Raw genomic sequence first — 19,752 nt, 5'->3', positions numbered from 1 at the left:
CCACATTCTCCGCAATAAACAAGACATCAACTGTCATTTTTTCCATTCCCACCTAATAAGATTGCATGACCCTAAAATAAAGTCCAGGGATAGGTTTCCATCGCTACGTCACGGGCTTTTTCCCCCCTAAAATGTAATAAAATGACAAAATGCATCCTGTCTGAAGGATTGTGGAACCTGGAGTGGTTTGAACTTAAGAACAAACACACAATATATATATATATATATATATATATATATATATATATATATATATATATATATATATATATATATATATATATATATATATATAATCTATTTCGAGATTTATATATCTCGAAATAGATTAAAGAGAAAGCTATATTAAGCTAAATTTAAATTGAATTAGATTCCCTAGCCACTTTACCTGCAGCTGTTGAATATTTTGCAAACACAAAATAGAATCAGCCAGCCAGGATCTGGAGGATTTGAAAAGGACACCTGAACTTCAAACCAAGCAACAGAATAGGAGGAGAAAAGAAAATCTATTTGAACATTGCGTATTGTTGTTGGTGCCAGACAGGCTGGTAGTATTTCAGAAACTGCTGATCTCCTGGAATGCAAAAATGCATTGTTGATGTCAGAGGTTAGTATAGAATGGGCTGATTGATTCAGGATGACAGAAACATGACAGTTGCTCAGTCAAAAAAGAAAAAAAAAACCACTTGTTGCATTCAAGATATGCAGAATAGCATATCTGAATAAATGACATGTCGAACCATGAAGCAGACAGTAGACAGCGCTGGGTACCATTCTTGTCAGGTCAGAACCAGAAACAGAGGTTACAATGCACACAGGTTCACTAAAACAGAACAATAACGGATTGGAAAAAGGCTGTCAGATCCAGTAACTCTTGATTTTAGCTGCAACCTTCAAACTCTAGGGTCAGAATTTGGCATAAACAACATTCTGTTAATCAGATGCATTGGTTAGCAGCATCTGGCTACTACTTTTCCTCTTCAATGAGATGGAAGTAACTACTTATTTTTTCTCTCCACTACACCAATCACATTTACTTTATTTTACCTATTAAGTGTCTGATTAGAAATACAAATATTGCTTATTACAGGACATCATTTTTTCTATTTGGAGCAAAATGTTCAGTGCATGCACAGGAAGTGCTTTGGCTTGCCACATCACACTCAGCTGTCTACTTTTGCTTTCACATTTGCTCTGACATTCGTGTTAAACTCAGCCTGTGGAAACCTCTTTGTGGGGAACTTTCACCACATAGCTCATAGCTAAAGAGAAAAATAATGAAAAAAACTAACGTTGTTGACTGTAACAGTCAGTTTCTTGAAAGACTAGGGAGGTAAATGAAATCTAAGTAGTTGGTTAACAGATTGCTAAGTTTCTACCTTCCAAAGAAGGCAAGTTATTATTTTTGTAAGACAAGTTTTGTTTTTTGTTTTGTTTTGTTTTTGTTGGGACATGTTATCTAATTATGGAGATTACTCACGTGAACTGCAAAAATATTTCTTTGGTTTTTTGTTTAAAATTTTGAAGTTAAAGATCAGGATTATTATTATTGTATTTTAAGGCGGTATTATTGTACACAATGTCCTCACAGGCTAAGTTGGAGGAGTTTCTTCTGTGTGTCTCTGATGAGGACAAGCAGCTGTTCAACATTAAGAAAGAACTCATTTTGTTTGACTCCATCCATTTCTAACACCCTTGTCTCTAGTGGGGTCGGGAGGGGTGCTGGTGCCTATCTCCAGCTAACGTTCCGGGTGAGAGGCGGGGTCACCCTGGACAGGTCACCAGTCTGTCACAGGGCAACACAGAAACAGACACAGGACAAACAACCATGCGTGTGTGCACCCCCCCCCCCCCCCCCCCCCACACTATTTTGTTTGACTTCTTTGTTTAAATTCGAAGGTAGATACTGCTCCCATTAGTTAAATATTTAACCTGATCAGAGGTGCTGAAGAGGGACCAAAGAAGTGATGAAATACTTGATGTAGGAATAGAAATTAAATCAATTCAAAAGAATTTATTACATGAAGAATACAAATCCTGAATTAACATACTATTAACATAACTTAGTAGTATTAATAAGAAAAGTGAAAGAAACACAGCTATAAAATAAGCTGAAAAAGAGTCAAAGATCATACTAAAAGTAGAATAACTCTCACGTAAATATAAGTTTAGGGTGCTATGTGATCAGCCAACACAAAGTAGTGCTTTATTGTGAATGAATGGAAAACTACAGATTTAAAATGTTTAGTGTTGTATGGTGGACCCATGTGCAGAGATATTTGCAATGTGAGCAGAGTCTTTAAGAATGAACAAAGAAAGCTTACAACAAATGACTGCTGAGATCATGGAGAAAGAACCAGGAACCAGACAAAGTAACAGATGAGCATAGAAAGTTGACAGAAAAACCAGCTAATAACCAGGCTTAAAAACTCTGAGGAAGGATCGGAAATGACAGGGCGCCAGAGGAACTAATCAGAGTGAAGAGGAAACAGCTGAGGCAGTGGATGATGAGGCATGGTCACTGAAAAGTATCAGTGTATATGCACTATGCAGTAATATGCATAGTGTTGTATAACATTATGCAATGTTATGTGACCGGCCAACACAAAAAGCATGCATTTATCCCTACTGGATCTTATTAGTTGCATCCAACTGCCATCAGCTGTGCCTTCATCAGCAAGTAAAGTCCACCTATATATTTTAAATCATCATATAAATACAGCTATTCTATGAATGCTTCAGAGATTTGTTAGACAATGAACAAACAGCATCAATAAGACCACTGACAGGACAACTATTTGTTGTGCAATTTACAAATTGGGCCTTTATAGAAAAGTGTCAAGAAGGAAGGCACTGTGGGAAAAAACAACAACAACACATTGAGTTTATAGTTTATCAAACATTGAGGGAACACAGAAAATTTGGGAAAGAAGGGACTCTGACCATGTAAGACTTAAATCAAAGTTTTTAGCCTAAATGCAAAATGTTACATGTAGTGGAAAAATAACACTGCTACTTTGAACACACCGTCTTCATGGTGAAACATGTCAGTGGCTTGATAATGCTGTATGCTAAAGCAAGAAAGCTGTCAGACATGGTGGGAAGATGAATAAAGCTAAATACAGGACAACCCTGGAAGATAACCTGTTAGATCCTGCAAAGTGTGTGTGTAGGATCTCCACACACACAAGCATGCATGCATATATATATATATATATATATATATATATATATATATATATATATATATATATATATATATATATATATATATATATTACATTTGATATCATTAATATTATTTTATAATATTATGTGAGGTAACACGTTCACAGAATGTGAATTAATGACGTATTTCACTTTGTGTGGCGTAAATGTTGATACAGTATAACTTCTGAACACTAGATGGCAGCAGTGCGCTAATGATAAGCTATTTGCACATATAGTAGAGCCCTGTGTTGTATTCTGATTTACTTTTTAATTATTATTCACCAGCTTTGTCAGTAAAAAGTATCCTCAGCAAACACATGGTGGGTCATTAATTTAACTCTGTATCAGTTATAACATTTGCTTCGCATTTAAAATTAAAATATGTTTTGACACGTAATTTAACTATAAAATCACTAGTTTCTGATTGTCTAGAGGTGTGGCAAGGAAACTGTGAACATACATGAGGGATCTCCTGTAGTTGCTGTGACGCCACCCTGAAACCTGGCATTCAGGCTGCGGCTCGTCCAGCCTAACACACTGCATCGCGTTTTATGGGGATCCTCTCATGGCTCCATACAAGTGAACACAGAGGGATTTCACATGCAGTAATCCGGACCACAGGGATGACTGAACGAATCCCGGCGGCTCTGTTTCAGTAAGAGACGCAGTCACGCAGCTGTCCTCCTCCAGGGACGACATGATGTCTGCAATAGAGACCGGCTTGTACCAACCCGCTCAGCTGCTCAGCTGGGTGTACATGTCCTTGCAGGACGCCCCGGGCAGCGCTGTCGATGGCGTTAAGGTCGAGTCGGACTCCTCCACTCGGGACGGGACGGAGCGCATCGCGGCTGATCTGAGCTCCAGCTATCTCAGCAACTTCTTCCATCTGAACACTGAGGTACATCATGAAGCGATCACAATGATTCACACTTTGAATGGATGTTTTACGATTTGCATAAAACTTTTTTTTTTTTTTAGCCATACAAAAAGAAAAAAAAAATCTCACAGTAAATCTCACCTGCTGTACGCCTTTCTTGGGTCGCAATGTACAGTGGGAAATATTTGAATAAGCGTTTTGTACCCAAATGTCTACAGACTTCTGGTGTCAATGTGTACAAGGGTTTTGGGCCTCACCCTTGGTCAGACGAATTTGCACTGAAGAAGACAAACATACAAAGGGAAACTGAGGCATTGAAGTTTAGAATTATTATGGTTTTACTTTTTGTCACACTTGAACACATCTTAATATCTGTCAAAAATAGATGAACACATCTATTTTAATATCTGCCTACTTGAACACATTTTAATATCTGTCAAAAAATACCAAGAGTAAAACAAAAAGCATTTTTAAATGATGTTTTCATTTATGAAGTGAATAAAACCAACTTGACCCTATGTGAAAAAGTAATCCACCTTGGGTGGAGAGAAAAAAACTAATCAGAACCAGTCAGCCAGCATGAAGTAGGCTCAATGATCTTCAAAAGCAGCAAGTCATGACCTTATCAGTCTGGAAAGGGACAGAAATGTCTTTTTAAGGTCCCAGAACTCCATCATCCACAAATAGAGAAATGTAGCTCTGGAGGACTTGGATTATACTGAATTTTGAAGAAAAAGCCCCTGCAAAGAACAGTTGGTCATCAACGTTTAAGTGTGACTAAAAATCAAAAACTGTAAATTTGACAGCTAACATAAACCGAGTAAAGTAATAAAATCCAGGACAACAGAATGAATGCACATTTCAATGTCCATAATGCCTTCAGATTAAACAGACAGTATATGCAGGCTTGTCTTCATGATTTTCCCCACGGTGCCATAGCACCCATCTCCTCCACAGGCACAAAGATGCTGATTATGTCCTGCCACTAGGACCAGTTGGAGTAATGCATGACAAAGGCATTTTGTTCTTACGAGGAAATGGACACTATTGGGTCACACAGTGAACAGCAGAGAGTACACATCTGCAGAAATTCAAAAACTGCTGGGTTTCAGCGTTGCAGGGACAAACAGGGTAATCAATCTGGGTGACGGATGGGACAATGCATGCAAAATGCTCTTCTACTGCAGAGTCACAACAATGAGTTTTTGTAATTGGGGATACAGGCAGTTCTTCTGTGCAGAGCTGAGATAAATAGCGCTCTAAGGCAGTGTTTCTCAACCTTCTCCGGCGACTACCAAATTTTACAAGGACCATCATCACAAAACAGCAATACATTTCTGCTATGAAATCATCCCCACTACAACACTTGGTGTTGGCAGTGTCATGATGTGGTGGGCACCACTCCATGTTGTTTAAATCTCTTAACTATCATGATGACACAGGTGTCCGGGGGTGACAGTTTAGAGCACAGGTGTCAAACTCCAGTCCTCGAGGGCCGCTGTCCTGCAGTTTTTAGATGTGCCACAGGTACAAAACAGTGGAATGAAATGGCTTAATTACCTCCTCCTTGTGTAGATCAGTTCTCCAGAGCCTTAATGACCTAATTATTCTATTCAGGTGTGGTGCAGCAGAGGCTCATCTAAAAGTTGCAGGACACCGGCCCTCGAGGACCGGAGTTTGACACCCCTGGTTTAGAGGTTAATTATGCATTCCCGGTGTGTTCAGCAGTATTTCTAAGTTTCACATGGCATGAATATATACATTAAAAGAAATCATAAACCTCATCCAGAAGTGGTAAAACAGCTGCTAGTGCAATGTAATTTCATTTTGTGTTCCAATTTTATTCAGAACCTGAAATGTCCAAATTTTAATTTGGAAAACTCAACAGAAAGATCCCCTGAAGTCACAAATTCCAGTTTAAATGTTAGGGAGCACAACCAGTGTTGTTATTTTTCCGTCTTCTTTTTCCTTACAGGCTTTGACTAAAAGTTTCTACAAAGGCTCCTCTCCATATGGGTCCTTCAGTAACATCGTTGACGGTCTGAACTCTCTGGCAGACCACTTCTCAGATCTCTCCCTGTCCCCCGAGACGCACAAACCCAGCAAAAGGCCGCCGCCCAACTACTTGTGCCACCTATGCTTCAACAAAGGACACTACATCAAAGACTGCCCTCAGGTGAGGCGTGTGTGATACTGCACATCAGGCAGGAGCAGATCTGCGAACAACCTAATGTGAAACAGCTTGTGCAGTTGTGTGGGCCATTTGAGCTGTTTGTCAAATACTTTAAAGCTCTTTGTAGAACATACGAAGTGATGTAACGTTAGAAAAATAGATCAAAAGGATTTGACTATGTTCATGAAAGAGTCTAAGATTAAATCCTCCTGCTTTCTTGCGCATGCAGGCCTTCGCCCCAGCTTTTATTCTTCTGAATTTTAACTCTGATGTAAGAATATAATTTGTGCATTATTTTTTTCAGTGCAAAATAGTTTCTTCAGCACATATTTGAGTTAGATAGACCAGGGCAGGCTGGTAATGAGCAGCAGATGCCAGATTGGATCTGGGAGGCAGCCTTAATGAAAGATGATAGGTTCCTCTGTAGAACTAGGCAAGACCTCCACTCTAAACATGAAAGTAATGTTACCACAGCTTTATGTGCAGCTGTGGTTCCTCATTGATCATGCTCTCAGGGAAGTCCCTGACATTTGTAAGGTGTAATGGAAACAATTAGACGGTGAATATGATTTTTGCGTATCCGTGGAGTCTAAACTTAAACAGTCTCCCAGCATGTTTATCTGCTGTAACAAAAGAATCATTGTCTGATGTAAGTCTTTTAAGGAATGACTGTTTTGTCTGTTTAAGTTCATGGCATGGGATCTCAACTTGATCTAAGTTTAGACATTTCCTTAAAGACAAGGACTTGTTGGTGTGCTTCATTTTATAGTCGGGATGTGCTTGACCTCAATATAAAAAAAATGTGCCTGGTAGACTTTCTCCTTCTGATTTTCTGCTATGGAGCAAAATTCATGGTTCTATAAATTACAGCCCTCTGTGTCCTAAAACAACAAAGCTGCCACAGACCATCACACCATCAACTTGCTTGACAGTTTTTTTATGGTTCCTTTTCTGAAATGCTGCTAATTTTGCATTAGACATGATGAAACATAATCTTTCAAAAAGCCATTCTTTTTTGTAAGAACCAAACAATATGAGATTTTATGAGTTAGGTCCAGAGTTGTTTTTTTCGGTTCAAGCCCGCTGGATTCCCCTTTAGAGCTGCCAGCCTCGTTAACTGACTTCTTACACAACTGTTATCACCAAAAGTGCATTATTACGAAATAGTTTTCACTACTTGTTCTTTTCATTGCAGGAAACAACCACAACAAAACAACAAAAAGTAAAATGTTTTTGTCTTTGGGTTTTGAGGCTGCAGTTTTGTCCTCATAGCTGAGAATAATGAGAAGTTTGATCCACTTTCATACAGAATGCAGGTTTTGTAGGAATGTAAGGAAGGAGGAGAAACAGTTTTACAGTGAACTTATATGTTCACAACTATGAACATGTGCCCGTGTCTGTGAAAATAAGATGCTATCTTGAAAGCTGTAGTAATAAACAATTAATTTTCACTTCTGGTGGTTTATATCTTCTTAAATTGTTCCCATATGTAAAAGAACAAAAAAAGATGTTTTTTATGAACATCTTTTTTGTTCATGAAAAAGATGTATAAAATCTTTAGTATCTGGCAATTTCAATTCATATGCCTTAGTATTACCTTTTTTCACATGAGTGCTAAAGACTGATGGCCTCTTACTCCATTTATGCAGTCATTGTGCCAATGGTGGAACCCACAACTTGTTTGGTTTAAGGGTATTTGGTTCTTCACCTGTGCGGCCAGGTTGGTATGGATAATTTGTTTCACGTAATGAATTAATCATCATTTCAAAACCTAATTTAGTATTTACTGAGGTTATTCTTGCCTGACATTAAAATATGTTAGAAGACTTGAAAGGGAAGGAATACACTGTAAATGGCACTGTAAATGTTCAAAAGGCAGATTTTTATTCATGCAAAATGGCATGTCGTGTTTGCAATAATCAGACTGACAGTCTTTGCAGCTGGAACTGATTTGTACTGGAGTTATAGTTATAAGAACCAAAGATTGTTACTCAGATAAGAAAAGAAAGTTAGAGTACAGCTCTTGCCAAGCACTAAATGCCTGCTTCTTTGATGAAGTCTCAGCTGAAGCTAAAAAAGTCAATGTACCACTAAATACTTTTTGTGTTGTGTTCTCCTGCACTTAAAACAATAAGAGATGTCATAGGTCAACAGTACCACTCTGAAAAGCTGGGTTATTTGCTGCAGGGACAGATTAAGACACTAACGGTTGTGTCTCCTTTACACATTTTGAATTGTGCAAAATCTGGAAAACATTCCTGCGATCTTTGGTTGAGTTCTCCTTTAGAAAGATGATGTCAGATATTTTGTCATGTGTTTTTAATAATTCCAATCAAAGAAGATGGTTGTGGCATTACAGTCACGACAGAAGGCCTCGTCAGTTGAAGCCGCAACAAACCGAGGCTATAACTAATGAACAATATGCTTTTTGTTCATGTTGACTGGAATCTGAAGTATTTTGAGCTTGAAACAGCTGAAATCATTCATTGGGTGGGCTTTTGATGTCTTATTGCAATGTCAGGGTGCCAAAACATTTGTTAAAGTTTAATTTGCAATTTAAAAAAAGTTTGTAAAATAATGCTTATATTTTAAATCAGGTCAAACTATTATTTAAGGCAATTATGTTTCGGTTATTGTTTGCTAGTAAAGTAGCTAAAGCCTGCTCCTGGTAAGATAATACAGAAAAGTCACAGTGCTGACAGTAAATGGGTGTATGGTGGGAAGGGCTTGGAATAAATAAGTGGAGCATTGTTTCTGTGGAACCAGAGGTCAGGAAGTCAGCCCGCATTGTTCGCACATCTCCGTTGGCCGGAGTCATCTCCGTCTCTCTCTGCTAACACTGAGAAGCAACCATCAGACATGACATTCGCAAACAACCAAAGCAGCTGCCCGGAGACCGCCAGATCAGCTGCGTGTTTTTGGAAACACTGGGTAGTGCAGGAAGAGGGTGTATGTCTTTACAGCTACAGTTTAATCATGTTTGAATGGAGGGAAGAGCCTGCCTGGATAATCAGTCTGAACAGGGAAACTTCTGATAACTGCAGAAGGAATTCCTTGATTTATTTTTGGTCTTTGAAAGTGATCAGAGATATTTAAAGTCATAGCTTGCTTGCTGTGTTGGTTTTTCTCCACCTTACCATAACATCTGGTTTATTTGCTAAAAAGTTCAAATTTGGAGTCATTTACCCAGAGTGCCTTCTTCCCCAGACCTGCTGTGTCCCTGCATGGCTTGTGCCAAATTGAAAAGACATTTCTTATGGTTTTCTTTCAACAGTGGCTTTCTACTTGCCACTTGTCAATTCTGGTTATATTGGGTTAAAAGAGGGTAAAATACAAATGCATGCCACACTTTTTTATTTTTATACCTAAAAATTGTAGCCTCTGTATTATCCTTCCACTTTACAGTGATGGACTACTATGTGTCGGTTTATCACATAAAATCACAGTAAAGTAGCAAAGAAAGACAAGAACAGTCCTGAATGGTATATGGCTCAGGTCACATTTTAACAAGTGATACTGGTTGATGTTGGTATTTTATGTTCTTTGAATAAATCTTTATTACATATAAGATGTGTTTAGTTGTCTTTAAACAATTAACTTCATTCTAGGTCTTTACCTCTCACAGGATGTAAATGTTTAGCTTTGCAAAGTGGAAACAGGTGGGGAAATCCTTGCTTAGCTCTGCCAAGCATTTTTCTTTTTTTTTCTTTTTCAAAAAAGTCCCCAATTATTTATTATCCGCAAAGCAATGCCAAGAATATAAATGAGTAATTGTTTTTTAACCTAAGCAAAGTACATGAGGGTCTTAGAAACATGAAACACAACATAGCTAGTTTCTATGGCAACCAGTGCAGCTGCCAACTTAGGTATCACAATGTGATGATGATTTTTCAGCTTATCCTGTTGCGTTTTTGGTTTCAGCTCACTGGAGAATTTGTTTGTGGACATTTTAAAAAGTTAAATGGTTGAATGGACTGTATTTATCTGCGCGGACTGAACTGGGATCAGTTTGGAGTCTATATTTTATGTAAAAAATTTGGCACACATTCTTTGAAGGATTTCAGTTGCACTTTCTTTTAGGGACTTAGGTTTTTCCTTCTTTTGAAAACATAGGAGATTTGTTGAATTCATCAGTTAGTGAGAATTTCTGCCTATTCATTTTGGAATTTCTAAAGTAAGTCTCTGTTAGAGCTTTTAATATCTCACCTCCTAGATGAATCTGTTGGTGAGGAACCAAAACCAAATTGGACTTTTAAAATGTAAAAAACAACTCCAACCTAAAATATGTCATAGTAGTTTACGTGAGATCTTTTTTATTAAATCACATTTTATTTTATTGTCAGAATAAAACATTGGAACATAATGCACAAAACATGCACAGCAACAACAGGAGCATAAATAAATAATCAGGAAAAAAACTAAATTATACCAAATACCATAACACCAATAGTTGCAGCAAAATGTAAAAAAAAAAATCATCATAATATTAACTGAAAGTAAAACATAAAAGTAAAATTTATTTGTATTTTCAATCTAAACTTTTTTTGACCAGGAGTGCATTTTTGAGCAATTTGATAACTGCACCATATTTTCCAGCTATGTGCCTAAAAGCAGATGGGATTAGCCAATCAGAGTTCTTCCTCTGAGTTTGCAACTTCATCTAAAATATCTAAAATACTGTCTGCTAATGAAGGCATTTTTATTAAATGTAATCTTAGTACATCTGTCATTGCAGGTTCATGGGCGGGTGGTCAGTATTTCTAGCAGGCACCGCAAAGGCGATGTCAAACAACCATGCACACACACATTTAGAAAGATCAGTTAACTTAGCAATCATGTTAGAGTTAGATAGAATTTAACTCAACGTTAAACTTTAATGCAACACTTATTTCTGCTGTTTTGTTTTTTGTTGTTTTTACTCCCACTGATAGCCGCTTTATCTGTCTTATCGGTTCCCTGTAAGCTGTCTGTTGTTGTTTTTTGCCACCAATCTGCTGAGGACGGCGAGCGAGATAGAGAAAACCCTGGAATGTGGGGTGGATAGAGACTCCCTTTGATAAACTGTGTCTGTCATCTCTCTGCACTAATGAACTTACCCAGGGGTTTGTGGGTTTAACTGTTTAAAACGAGTTACACAAACTGTACTACCCTAAAATCTTAGATGCAACTCAAAGGTTCACAAAAAATTAAGTTTCAGTGCCGTAACTACACATCAAGATCATAACGTAACCCTGCACAGGACTGAGGCTTCTTGATTTTTTTATTTAATGTTAATGACATTGTTTGCATTTATGCATAAATGTTGAGTTATTAAGAGCAAATGTTCATTTTTTAAATCTTTCCTGTTCTTTTTGAAACTAAAAATAGTAATATGTCCTGCCATAGTGTAATGTTTGCTGTTGACTCCATTTCAAAGTGCATTTTTTGAATAAAAACTGCTACTCTATTTCTATTTATTTTGTTTATTTTGCTGGTGTTGATATTACACATATTCCATAGTTTTTTTCTAGGCCGAGATATTTTGTCATGCATAGAAAGTCTACAGATTTAAATAGTTTGAATAAACAGTTTTTCCCATTTTTTTAATCAACTTAAAAACAAAGCATAAAGTTTGATCATTATCAGTTCTACTGCTAATCTGTCACCCTTTGGCAACATATATATAAATGCGGATAAATTTTGTTTCTATGGCAATTTTAGAACAGGAAAATATTAACTTTTTGTGCTTCTTTTTTTAAAAGAAACTTCAATATCTAAAATGGTCAGTTGGTATCATATGGTTTGTTGTTTCAACTTTAGTTTCATCTAATCTGTTTGATTAGTTCCTTATTGTGTATTTTTATTTTATTTCACCATTTAGGCTTGTCATTGTGTCGCTTCATTTATTCTCACAAATAAAGTGACATGAATGAACAAAGTATTTAATTCTGTTTTATACCAGGTTCAAGACTTTCTTCCCCTTATATTTTTTCTTTCTGCTCACCTTCAGCCTTCCATTGCTCTCCCAGGTGTTCATTATTTCCATCTTCCCTTGCACTGGCTCCTTCCCCAGCTGCACTCACTCGTCATTAAACACCTCTGGTTTCTTTGTCACTTTGACTCCTCCTCAGCATATCAGCTCTGGTTTCATTGTTCTCCTCTGGTTCCTACTGTTGCTCTTCTTTGCACTCTCCCCATGTTTCAATGTTTTCAGTTTTTGTAAGTTTTGCCTTTTTTCATTAAACTATGGGTCACATTCCATTCTCCTGTTTGCATTTTGGTCCTGCTCCTAATGCCACATGACAGTTAGTGGCTTAAAATAGAAAATAATGAAGTCAATAACAGCTTTGAGAATAAGAAATTGGGGGAAGAAATGTTGCAAATGCTTCTATGGTAGTCTTTCCAAAAAAATCATGTTTGTGTCCAAATGACGCAGGAGGAGCCAAAGCTGCAGGGAGCCAAAAAAGGTTAAATGTGTTATCTTTGATTTAATTTTGCCTGACTTTTATAGGTGAACAACAAAATGGAGCAAAAATTAAACTGAACACATTTTCTTCACTAAACCTTCTGACCTTCTTTAAATGCTCATGTTTCCAATTCGACTCTTCTTTGTCTGCCAGCCCACCTGCCCCTGCCATTCACTCGTTGTGAAACACAATGCTGGTTTACAGCTGTATATGTCATCAGTATGAAGCTTAGTCTGACTCCAGACTGAGCAGAGTGCATACTGGGAGCAAAATCCGTCTCCCAGTAAAAGAACTGATGTGGGAGAAATGGACACTAAGAAGTATAATTTGTGTGACTGTGTGTATGTGGGAATCAGCTGGGTTAAAGATTTTCTTTTTTAAGTTGTACTAATCCTGTCAGGAATTGGAATGTGCAAGCTTAGAAAAAGATTAGGCCCAGGATGGCATTTAATACATTAATGTGTCTGTAAGAAGAACTTATGACCTTGAATTGTGAAACTAAAGTATTTAAGTCAAAGTCATTATGAAAAGAACTGGCAGTATTAACCAGGATGAACAGTAGCGCAAACAATAACAGTATTGCCTTGTTATGGTGTATTAAACTGTTAAATTTCTATTATTAATGGTTAACAACATTAACTATAGAAAAGGTGTGAAAAGTAATTTATGGCCAGTTTGGCAATTATTTATGTTTAAAATTCAGTATGTTCAGAAATAAAAAGCCTGTTAGAGAGTGCAAATACATTTTCAGGTATATTTAATTTAGAGAAATAGTTGGGGGTGCTGTTAATTGTTGCTCAAGTTATTTTGTGACAACCCAACAATATCGCAATAGGGGATTAATTTTTATTTACCTCACTCAAATAATGTACTGAAATATAATTTTGCATAAAAAAAAATATTCTGCTGCAGTTAGCCACATTTATGAGGGCCAGTAGCAATTCTTAAGCCTAAGAGTCATGTTAAAAAAAAATCTGTCTACAATTAATCAAAATATATATATTTTAAAACTGATGTTCATTTACTTTTTGTCAAAGCCATAGAAACTCTGTTATTTAACTTGGATTAGGAGTCAAAACAGATGGACCTGCTGCAGCTGATGTCAGTCCAGGCATTCATGTGGAGTTTTGTTTCAGTGATAGTTGAGTTTTTCCATCATACTGTGGGGGTCTGATACAAATTAAACTCAGTAAGAGAGAGAGAGTGAGCACTCAGGGTTTGTTAGTGTTGAGTAATTGACCGCATGGTGTCCCGTGGGTCTCTGTTAACCAGGTTGAATGCCTCATGGAAGCATGAGAGTGAATGACCTAAAGAGAAAGGGGTGTGCATGTGTGTCGGAGGGGGGGATTTGGACGGGTCCATTGTTTGTCCTGATGATTTCCAGATGATGGTAACCACCTCCTGGGCCTCTCTCACTGGGTTGAATGGATTTTGTCCAATTTTATCTGCTGCAGCTTTAAAATCCCTTCATATTTGCTGCTCTTAATTTAAAGCGCCAGATATGATTTGTGGTTGTTTTGCCATGTTAGTTCATCACACAAGTTTTCAACCTTCACCCGATTGTCCAATCCATTTTCTATGTTTGTGGTGAACATTGGGAGCAGCTACAAGTTTGCTACCCTTTATCAGAACGTCATGCCTTCCTCAGAAAGACGAAACACCTAAGATGTCTTCAGTAGCCAAACATTTAAGCATTTTGTTTGTTTCAGGTCCTGTAAATGATTGAGCTGCACAAGTTTTACCAGGTATTTGTATTTAGCACAAAACAGCCAACCTGAGTTCTTAAACTCTGAACATATTTAAAATGCAATGCAAAACTATTCATATGCATTGAACTTTTGCAAATTTTGTGATGTTAAAACCACAAACGTATATTATTTTATTGAATAATTACAACAAGATTTTGGGGTCTTTCTGCCAGCTTTTTACATTAACCAGTGTTGTTAAATAGGTTAAGCTCAGTTAGTTTGGCTGGAGATCATCTGTATACTCCAATTTTCAATTATTTCCTCAGTTGTTTGTGCTTTGGTTTTCATTTGTGTTTGTATTCTGATCATTTTTGGGTTGTTTATTGTTATTTGGATATTAGTGTATTCAAATCATTCTTCGGAGCTTGCTTCTTTAATTTCTTCTGTTCTCTGTGCATTTTTGTTCATACCCTGGACTCCCTCCATTTGGGGGTTAGAGACCCCAAACGTCCACCAATAGCTGAATTATTTGAGACCCTCCTCGAAAAAAAGCTTTTAGCTGCCCATTTTAATAGTTCAAACACCAAAACTACTACTTTAACATTAATACACAATGGAAACCATTTGGAACCTTCACAGATGCATACATGCATGATCTTCTTTGTCTCCTCTCTTGGAGGTACAACCAATCAATGCCAAAGAAAAACGATTGGTGTTCCGGGATTGGCTGCTTTGCAAATGCCAGCTAACAATTAGTCAGGCAGCATTATACAAAAGTAGTATGTCTTCCCAAGCTGCTTTTTCTTTTGAATATTTTACTTATCTCTCCAAAAGAAAAAAAAAACATGAACTAGTAGCTGAACTTTCCACAAATAATTTGAAGCTATGTTCCAGAAAAAAGTCTGCAAATAGGTAAATTTGTGAACAGGCAGGGAGTGCGCTGTAATTCCCCGCTCAACATTCTTTCCCAGCTGTTCAGCATTTTCCTGATCATACTCACCCAGTTCCCATGTCACTGTCAAACATCTTCAGTATGTAGGCTAGTTGGTTTCTTTTCTTTCTGTTTGTTTCTTCCACTATGCTCACATGTTTCCATCTTCTGTTCTCCTTGTGGCAACCCTGAAAGATTCTCTGTTCTCATTAAATCCTCAAATCATTAACTTCCACATTTTTCTTTCTAACTGCCAAGCACTATTATAATAATATGTTTTTTAAGTACTAAATGTTATTTTTTAGGTGAATTCTTAAAGGAATAGTTGTAATGAGTTTTACTAACAGGTATCTGAGTAAATTGAACTAAATTAGCTTCTTTTTTTAAAATAAGTTGAAACCATTTACAATCATGTGCTTCTGTGTGTTGATGCGTCTCAGAACATTCCAATAAAGTACAATGAAATTTGTGGTAGCGAGACAAAACGTGAAAATATATATTGCCCTTTTATGCAAGAAACTGTGTCTTGATGCCTGATCCTGCTTCTATTTATATTACAATTACAAAAAGCCCTTCCTTCATTCAGCTTTCCCTGTGTTCCTTGAGTGTCTCCACTGTGTCAGGTCAAAAGTGTGAGTTTCATTTGTTGGCTGTCAGTACGTGACATCTTTGATGGAACCTGTATAAACTCTCCAGTGTTTAATGGCTCTTGTTGCCCCGTGGGCTCCACAATTTAGGGACAGTCTGTTTGTTTTGCTCTGAAGAGTGAAAGCTGTTTCCTCCTGCAGGAAGATGATGAGCTGTCCACTGTCGCTGCAGGCGCCTGAGAAAGTGTGATCTTCTGTCAGATGTGACCCTCCCTGAAGTGCCTCCTGGTGGCTGAATGATGCAAGCGCAAGCCTGAAAAGGCTTCGCTGAGGCCCTGGCAGTCATAGGCTTGACATGTTTTGTTAAGCAGATGCTGTCCTGGAAATGACTAAAATAATCTGTGATGTGTTGGAGGGGTGGGGGAAGGAGAGCTTTGTGCTGTGAAAAATGTTTTGATGCGATGCAGATTCAGTCTTATGTTTTTAATTTGAAGTGTTCATGACGAGGTTCTTTTTGTGGCTCTGTTTGGGATTTTTGTCATGTTCAAAATGTGTAGAGTTCATCTGGGTTTTATTTCCTCCCTCCTAAGATCTTTGCATTCTGATTGGGGGACTACGTCCAGTTGGGAGGGATGACTTAGACCCAGAGGTATTTGTCCTATGGCATAGGGGCCCCTCCTTTTGCCCCCCCTTCTGGCTGTGGAGTCTTTCACAGTCCCCTGGGACCACAGCTGGAGGCAGAAGGGTTATTTATAAAGGGGAAGCCTAAGTTCTTTATTTTCCTCTGACAAATAAATTACAATATATTCTGAAAAAGAAAAGTTTCCATAACTTTAAATCCCTCCACAAAATAAGATCTCTTTGTGTAATCTAAGGATCGCTCAGAACCATGAGGTTTAATCAGACATCAAAGCAGAGTGTGTTTCCTTTACTCCGATTGAGAAACCATAAATAATCGTCTCATTCCGGAGACAAAACTTGACTCTCTTGACCACCAACAGGGCAGCTCTGGCTTCCCATTGCAATCACACAGAGCTTTGAATTGGCTCTGGTCCAAAGAAACCAAACAGGTCCTTCAGTCTGCAGAGGAAGGTGGACATAGGCAAAAGCTAAAATGTTTGCAAAGCTGTTGAAGGTTATGTCTCTCAGCTGGGCCCCACTGAAGCTCAGTAAAGAAAGTGTCTGTCAGTTACAGTGCATGGCAAAAAAGTACCGCGATGTATTTTCTTGTGATCTAGTTTGAAAACCAACAAAACGTGGTGCATAATTCTACACGATCTCCAAGGTTTTTGACAAAGAATGGCATGCATTTTGTAATCCATCTCAGTTTACCCTGAAACCCATACATTTTATTTCTTTTTCCATTTAGTCGGACAAAAAATATTATAATAATCATATTTGTGATTGTAAGAGGATGAAAAAAATGTTTCTGAATATTTTCATGTCCAAGTTCAAATCAAATGAGTCCCAAATTAACAAATCACTTATTGTGACATGCATTAGAAGAATAAAGTACATCAGATGTTAAGTACCTTGTTGTGTTTTTTTAATCTGCACTGTTGTACTATTTTAAGAAAACAATATTTATGCAAAAGTGCTTTTTATTGTGTTGGCTGCATAGTGTATTTCCAACTTAGCTCCTGATGAGTTCTGGTATTCTGCAACAGCAGAGATACAAAGTGCTTCATTTTGTTTAAGCTTATAGTCCTTATTTATTAAATGTGCTTTAATGCTACTGTTTTAATAGATTAAATCATGTTTTGTTTTACTTATGTAACAGATTAATCTCCTAAAGCTGTTTAGTATCATGTCTGTAAAATCAGCATTTTTACATATTTATCCAACAATGAGGTTCCTACCAACTGTTTTTCAACTGTTTTTCAGGCTCGACCCAAAGGTGAAGGCCTGACCCCGTACCAGGGAAAGAAGAGATGCTTCGGGGAATATAAATGCCCTAAATGCAAGAGGAAGTGGATGAGCGGCAACTCCTGGGCCAACATGGGACAGGAGTGTATCAAGTGCCACATCAACGTTTACCCTCACAAGCAGGTAAAATTGTACAACTGAGTGTATCAGTAGTCTTGGCCGGTTGAGTCAAAACTCTTGCCCGTTGATTTTTCTTTTGTGGGCTCTAGTGTCCCTTATATGACAGTAGACTGACAGGAAACGGGGGAAGACATGCGGCAAATGTCGTCGGGTCCGGGAGTCGAACCCGTGACGGCCGCGTCGAGGACTCAAGGCCTCCAAATATGAGTCGCGCTAACCGCTACGCCACCACGGCACGCCCCAACACTACTTTTAAAATAAATATTTTCCTTTCATTTTGTAATTTTCCCACTGCTATGCGTTGGTCTGTCCCATAAAATCCCAATAAAGTGCACAGGATTTGTTTGGCTGAAGCATGATCAAATGCAACGCAATGAACCAAAGATTTACATTTGTGATTTCTTACTTTCAGAGACCTCTGGAGAAACCAGATGGGTTGGACGTGTCAGACCAGAGCAAAGAACATCCCCAGCACCTGTGTGAAAAATGCAAAGTACTCGGCTACTACTGCCGCCGCGTGCAGTAGGACGCTCTGCCTCTCCTTGCTGAGCGCAGACTCCTTCAAAACATTCACCGTTCCATATTTTACCATTTAAAACAAGTAATAATGAATCATTTCTGTACTGTAATGAATCTAACATAAGTGTCATGAAATAGGTTTTCTGAAAAATTCATCTCAGTGGATTGAGATGCGTTCTTTTAGGTGACTGTTATCTTCATGTGAAATCTCATCTATTACCAAAGAACTGAATTACTGTGAATTTCAAACAAGATTATCTGTCTGTTTCTACATGACAGAATAGAGTTTCAGATCAAAAAGTCTTATACATGTTTGTATATTTCCAAACTAATTCACTGTAAATGTAATCATGTTTTCTGTATAAAATATGCAAGTCTTTACTAAGATGTGTATGCAATATTAATGCGTTTCTGCTGTTCTCAGTACTGGTGGGTACATCTTTTTTATGTTTTGCTGCGTATTACACATTTGAGATGAATATATTTGACTGTACCGTCAAGTCTTACTGTGATTGTTAGGAACACACCGGCTTGGTGTTTCAGAATGATATACTTTATTAACATAGGAAGCTATAACGGATATATAGAAGACACAGAGCTAGGAAGACTCACCAAAGTGCCCTATAGGATGTAAGATGGTACTTGTCGCTTGGGACCAAAAAAGGGATAAAAACCTGAAATGCAGCAGATGTTGTGAGGCAATAATCACACATTTTACAGAAATTATAAAACAAATATGTGAAGTTCAAAATAATGTGCCTTATTTGAATAACAATAAACAAATCCCTTGAGTATTCTGACATTGAAACGCTGTGCGTGTTTTTTTTTGTGTGGTTCAGTATATAAAAAGTTTTGCATTCTTCTGTATTTCTGTGGATGCTAGAATTTATTTTCTTGGATTTATGTGATCTTACATCTGGGCTTTAGATATCCATATGCTTGATTGAAATTTGCTTCCTTTGCTTTGAATTGTTTTTATTTTTAAATTTCATTTTAAACTGAGCAAAATCAAAAGAGTCAAGTGACAAGGCTGAGAAGTGATACTTTCCGCTTAACTAAGCAGATGTTAAAAATTCTGAATGTTTCATTTGGGACTGAGTCTGGAAAATAAAAGCCAAGTTTTCCAGACTCTTTGTCTGGTAAACTTTTCCAATAAAGTTTAACAGACAAAAGCGAAAATACAAAAGCCAAGTATTTTGGCAAAATACTTAGCTGGCTTTTGTTTTCCAGCAGTGTTTAAATTCAACACTGCTGAATTTAAACCCCACTCTGTGT

At 37.5% G+C, this 19,752-nt stretch overlaps 1 protein-coding gene across 1 annotated transcript; it reads left to right on the top strand.

Moving 5' to 3' along the window:
* The first annotated feature begins 3,345 nt into the window (after positions 1–3,345).
* On the top strand, positions 3,346–19,285 carry LOC116727316 (zinc finger CCHC domain-containing protein 24-like). The gene is made up of 4 exons (XM_032574684.1): positions 3,346–4,108; positions 6,063–6,263; positions 17,797–17,961; positions 18,371–19,285. The coding sequence occupies exons 1-4, from the start codon at positions 3,908–3,910 to the stop codon at positions 18,482–18,484; spliced, it is 681 nt and encodes a 226-aa protein (XP_032430575.1). The 5' UTR covers positions 3,346–3,907; the 3' UTR covers positions 18,485–19,285.
* The last annotated feature ends 467 nt before the right edge of the window (positions 19,286–19,752 follow it).

This window comes from Xiphophorus hellerii, chromosome 10, assembly GCF_003331165.1.
Source record: "Xiphophorus hellerii strain 12219 chromosome 10, Xiphophorus_hellerii-4.1, whole genome shotgun sequence".
Classification (NCBI taxonomy): domain Eukaryota; kingdom Metazoa; phylum Chordata; class Actinopteri; order Cyprinodontiformes; family Poeciliidae; genus Xiphophorus; species Xiphophorus hellerii.
Note: the sequence above shows the minus strand (reverse complement) of the source record. Positions and strands in the feature narration are given on the sequence as shown.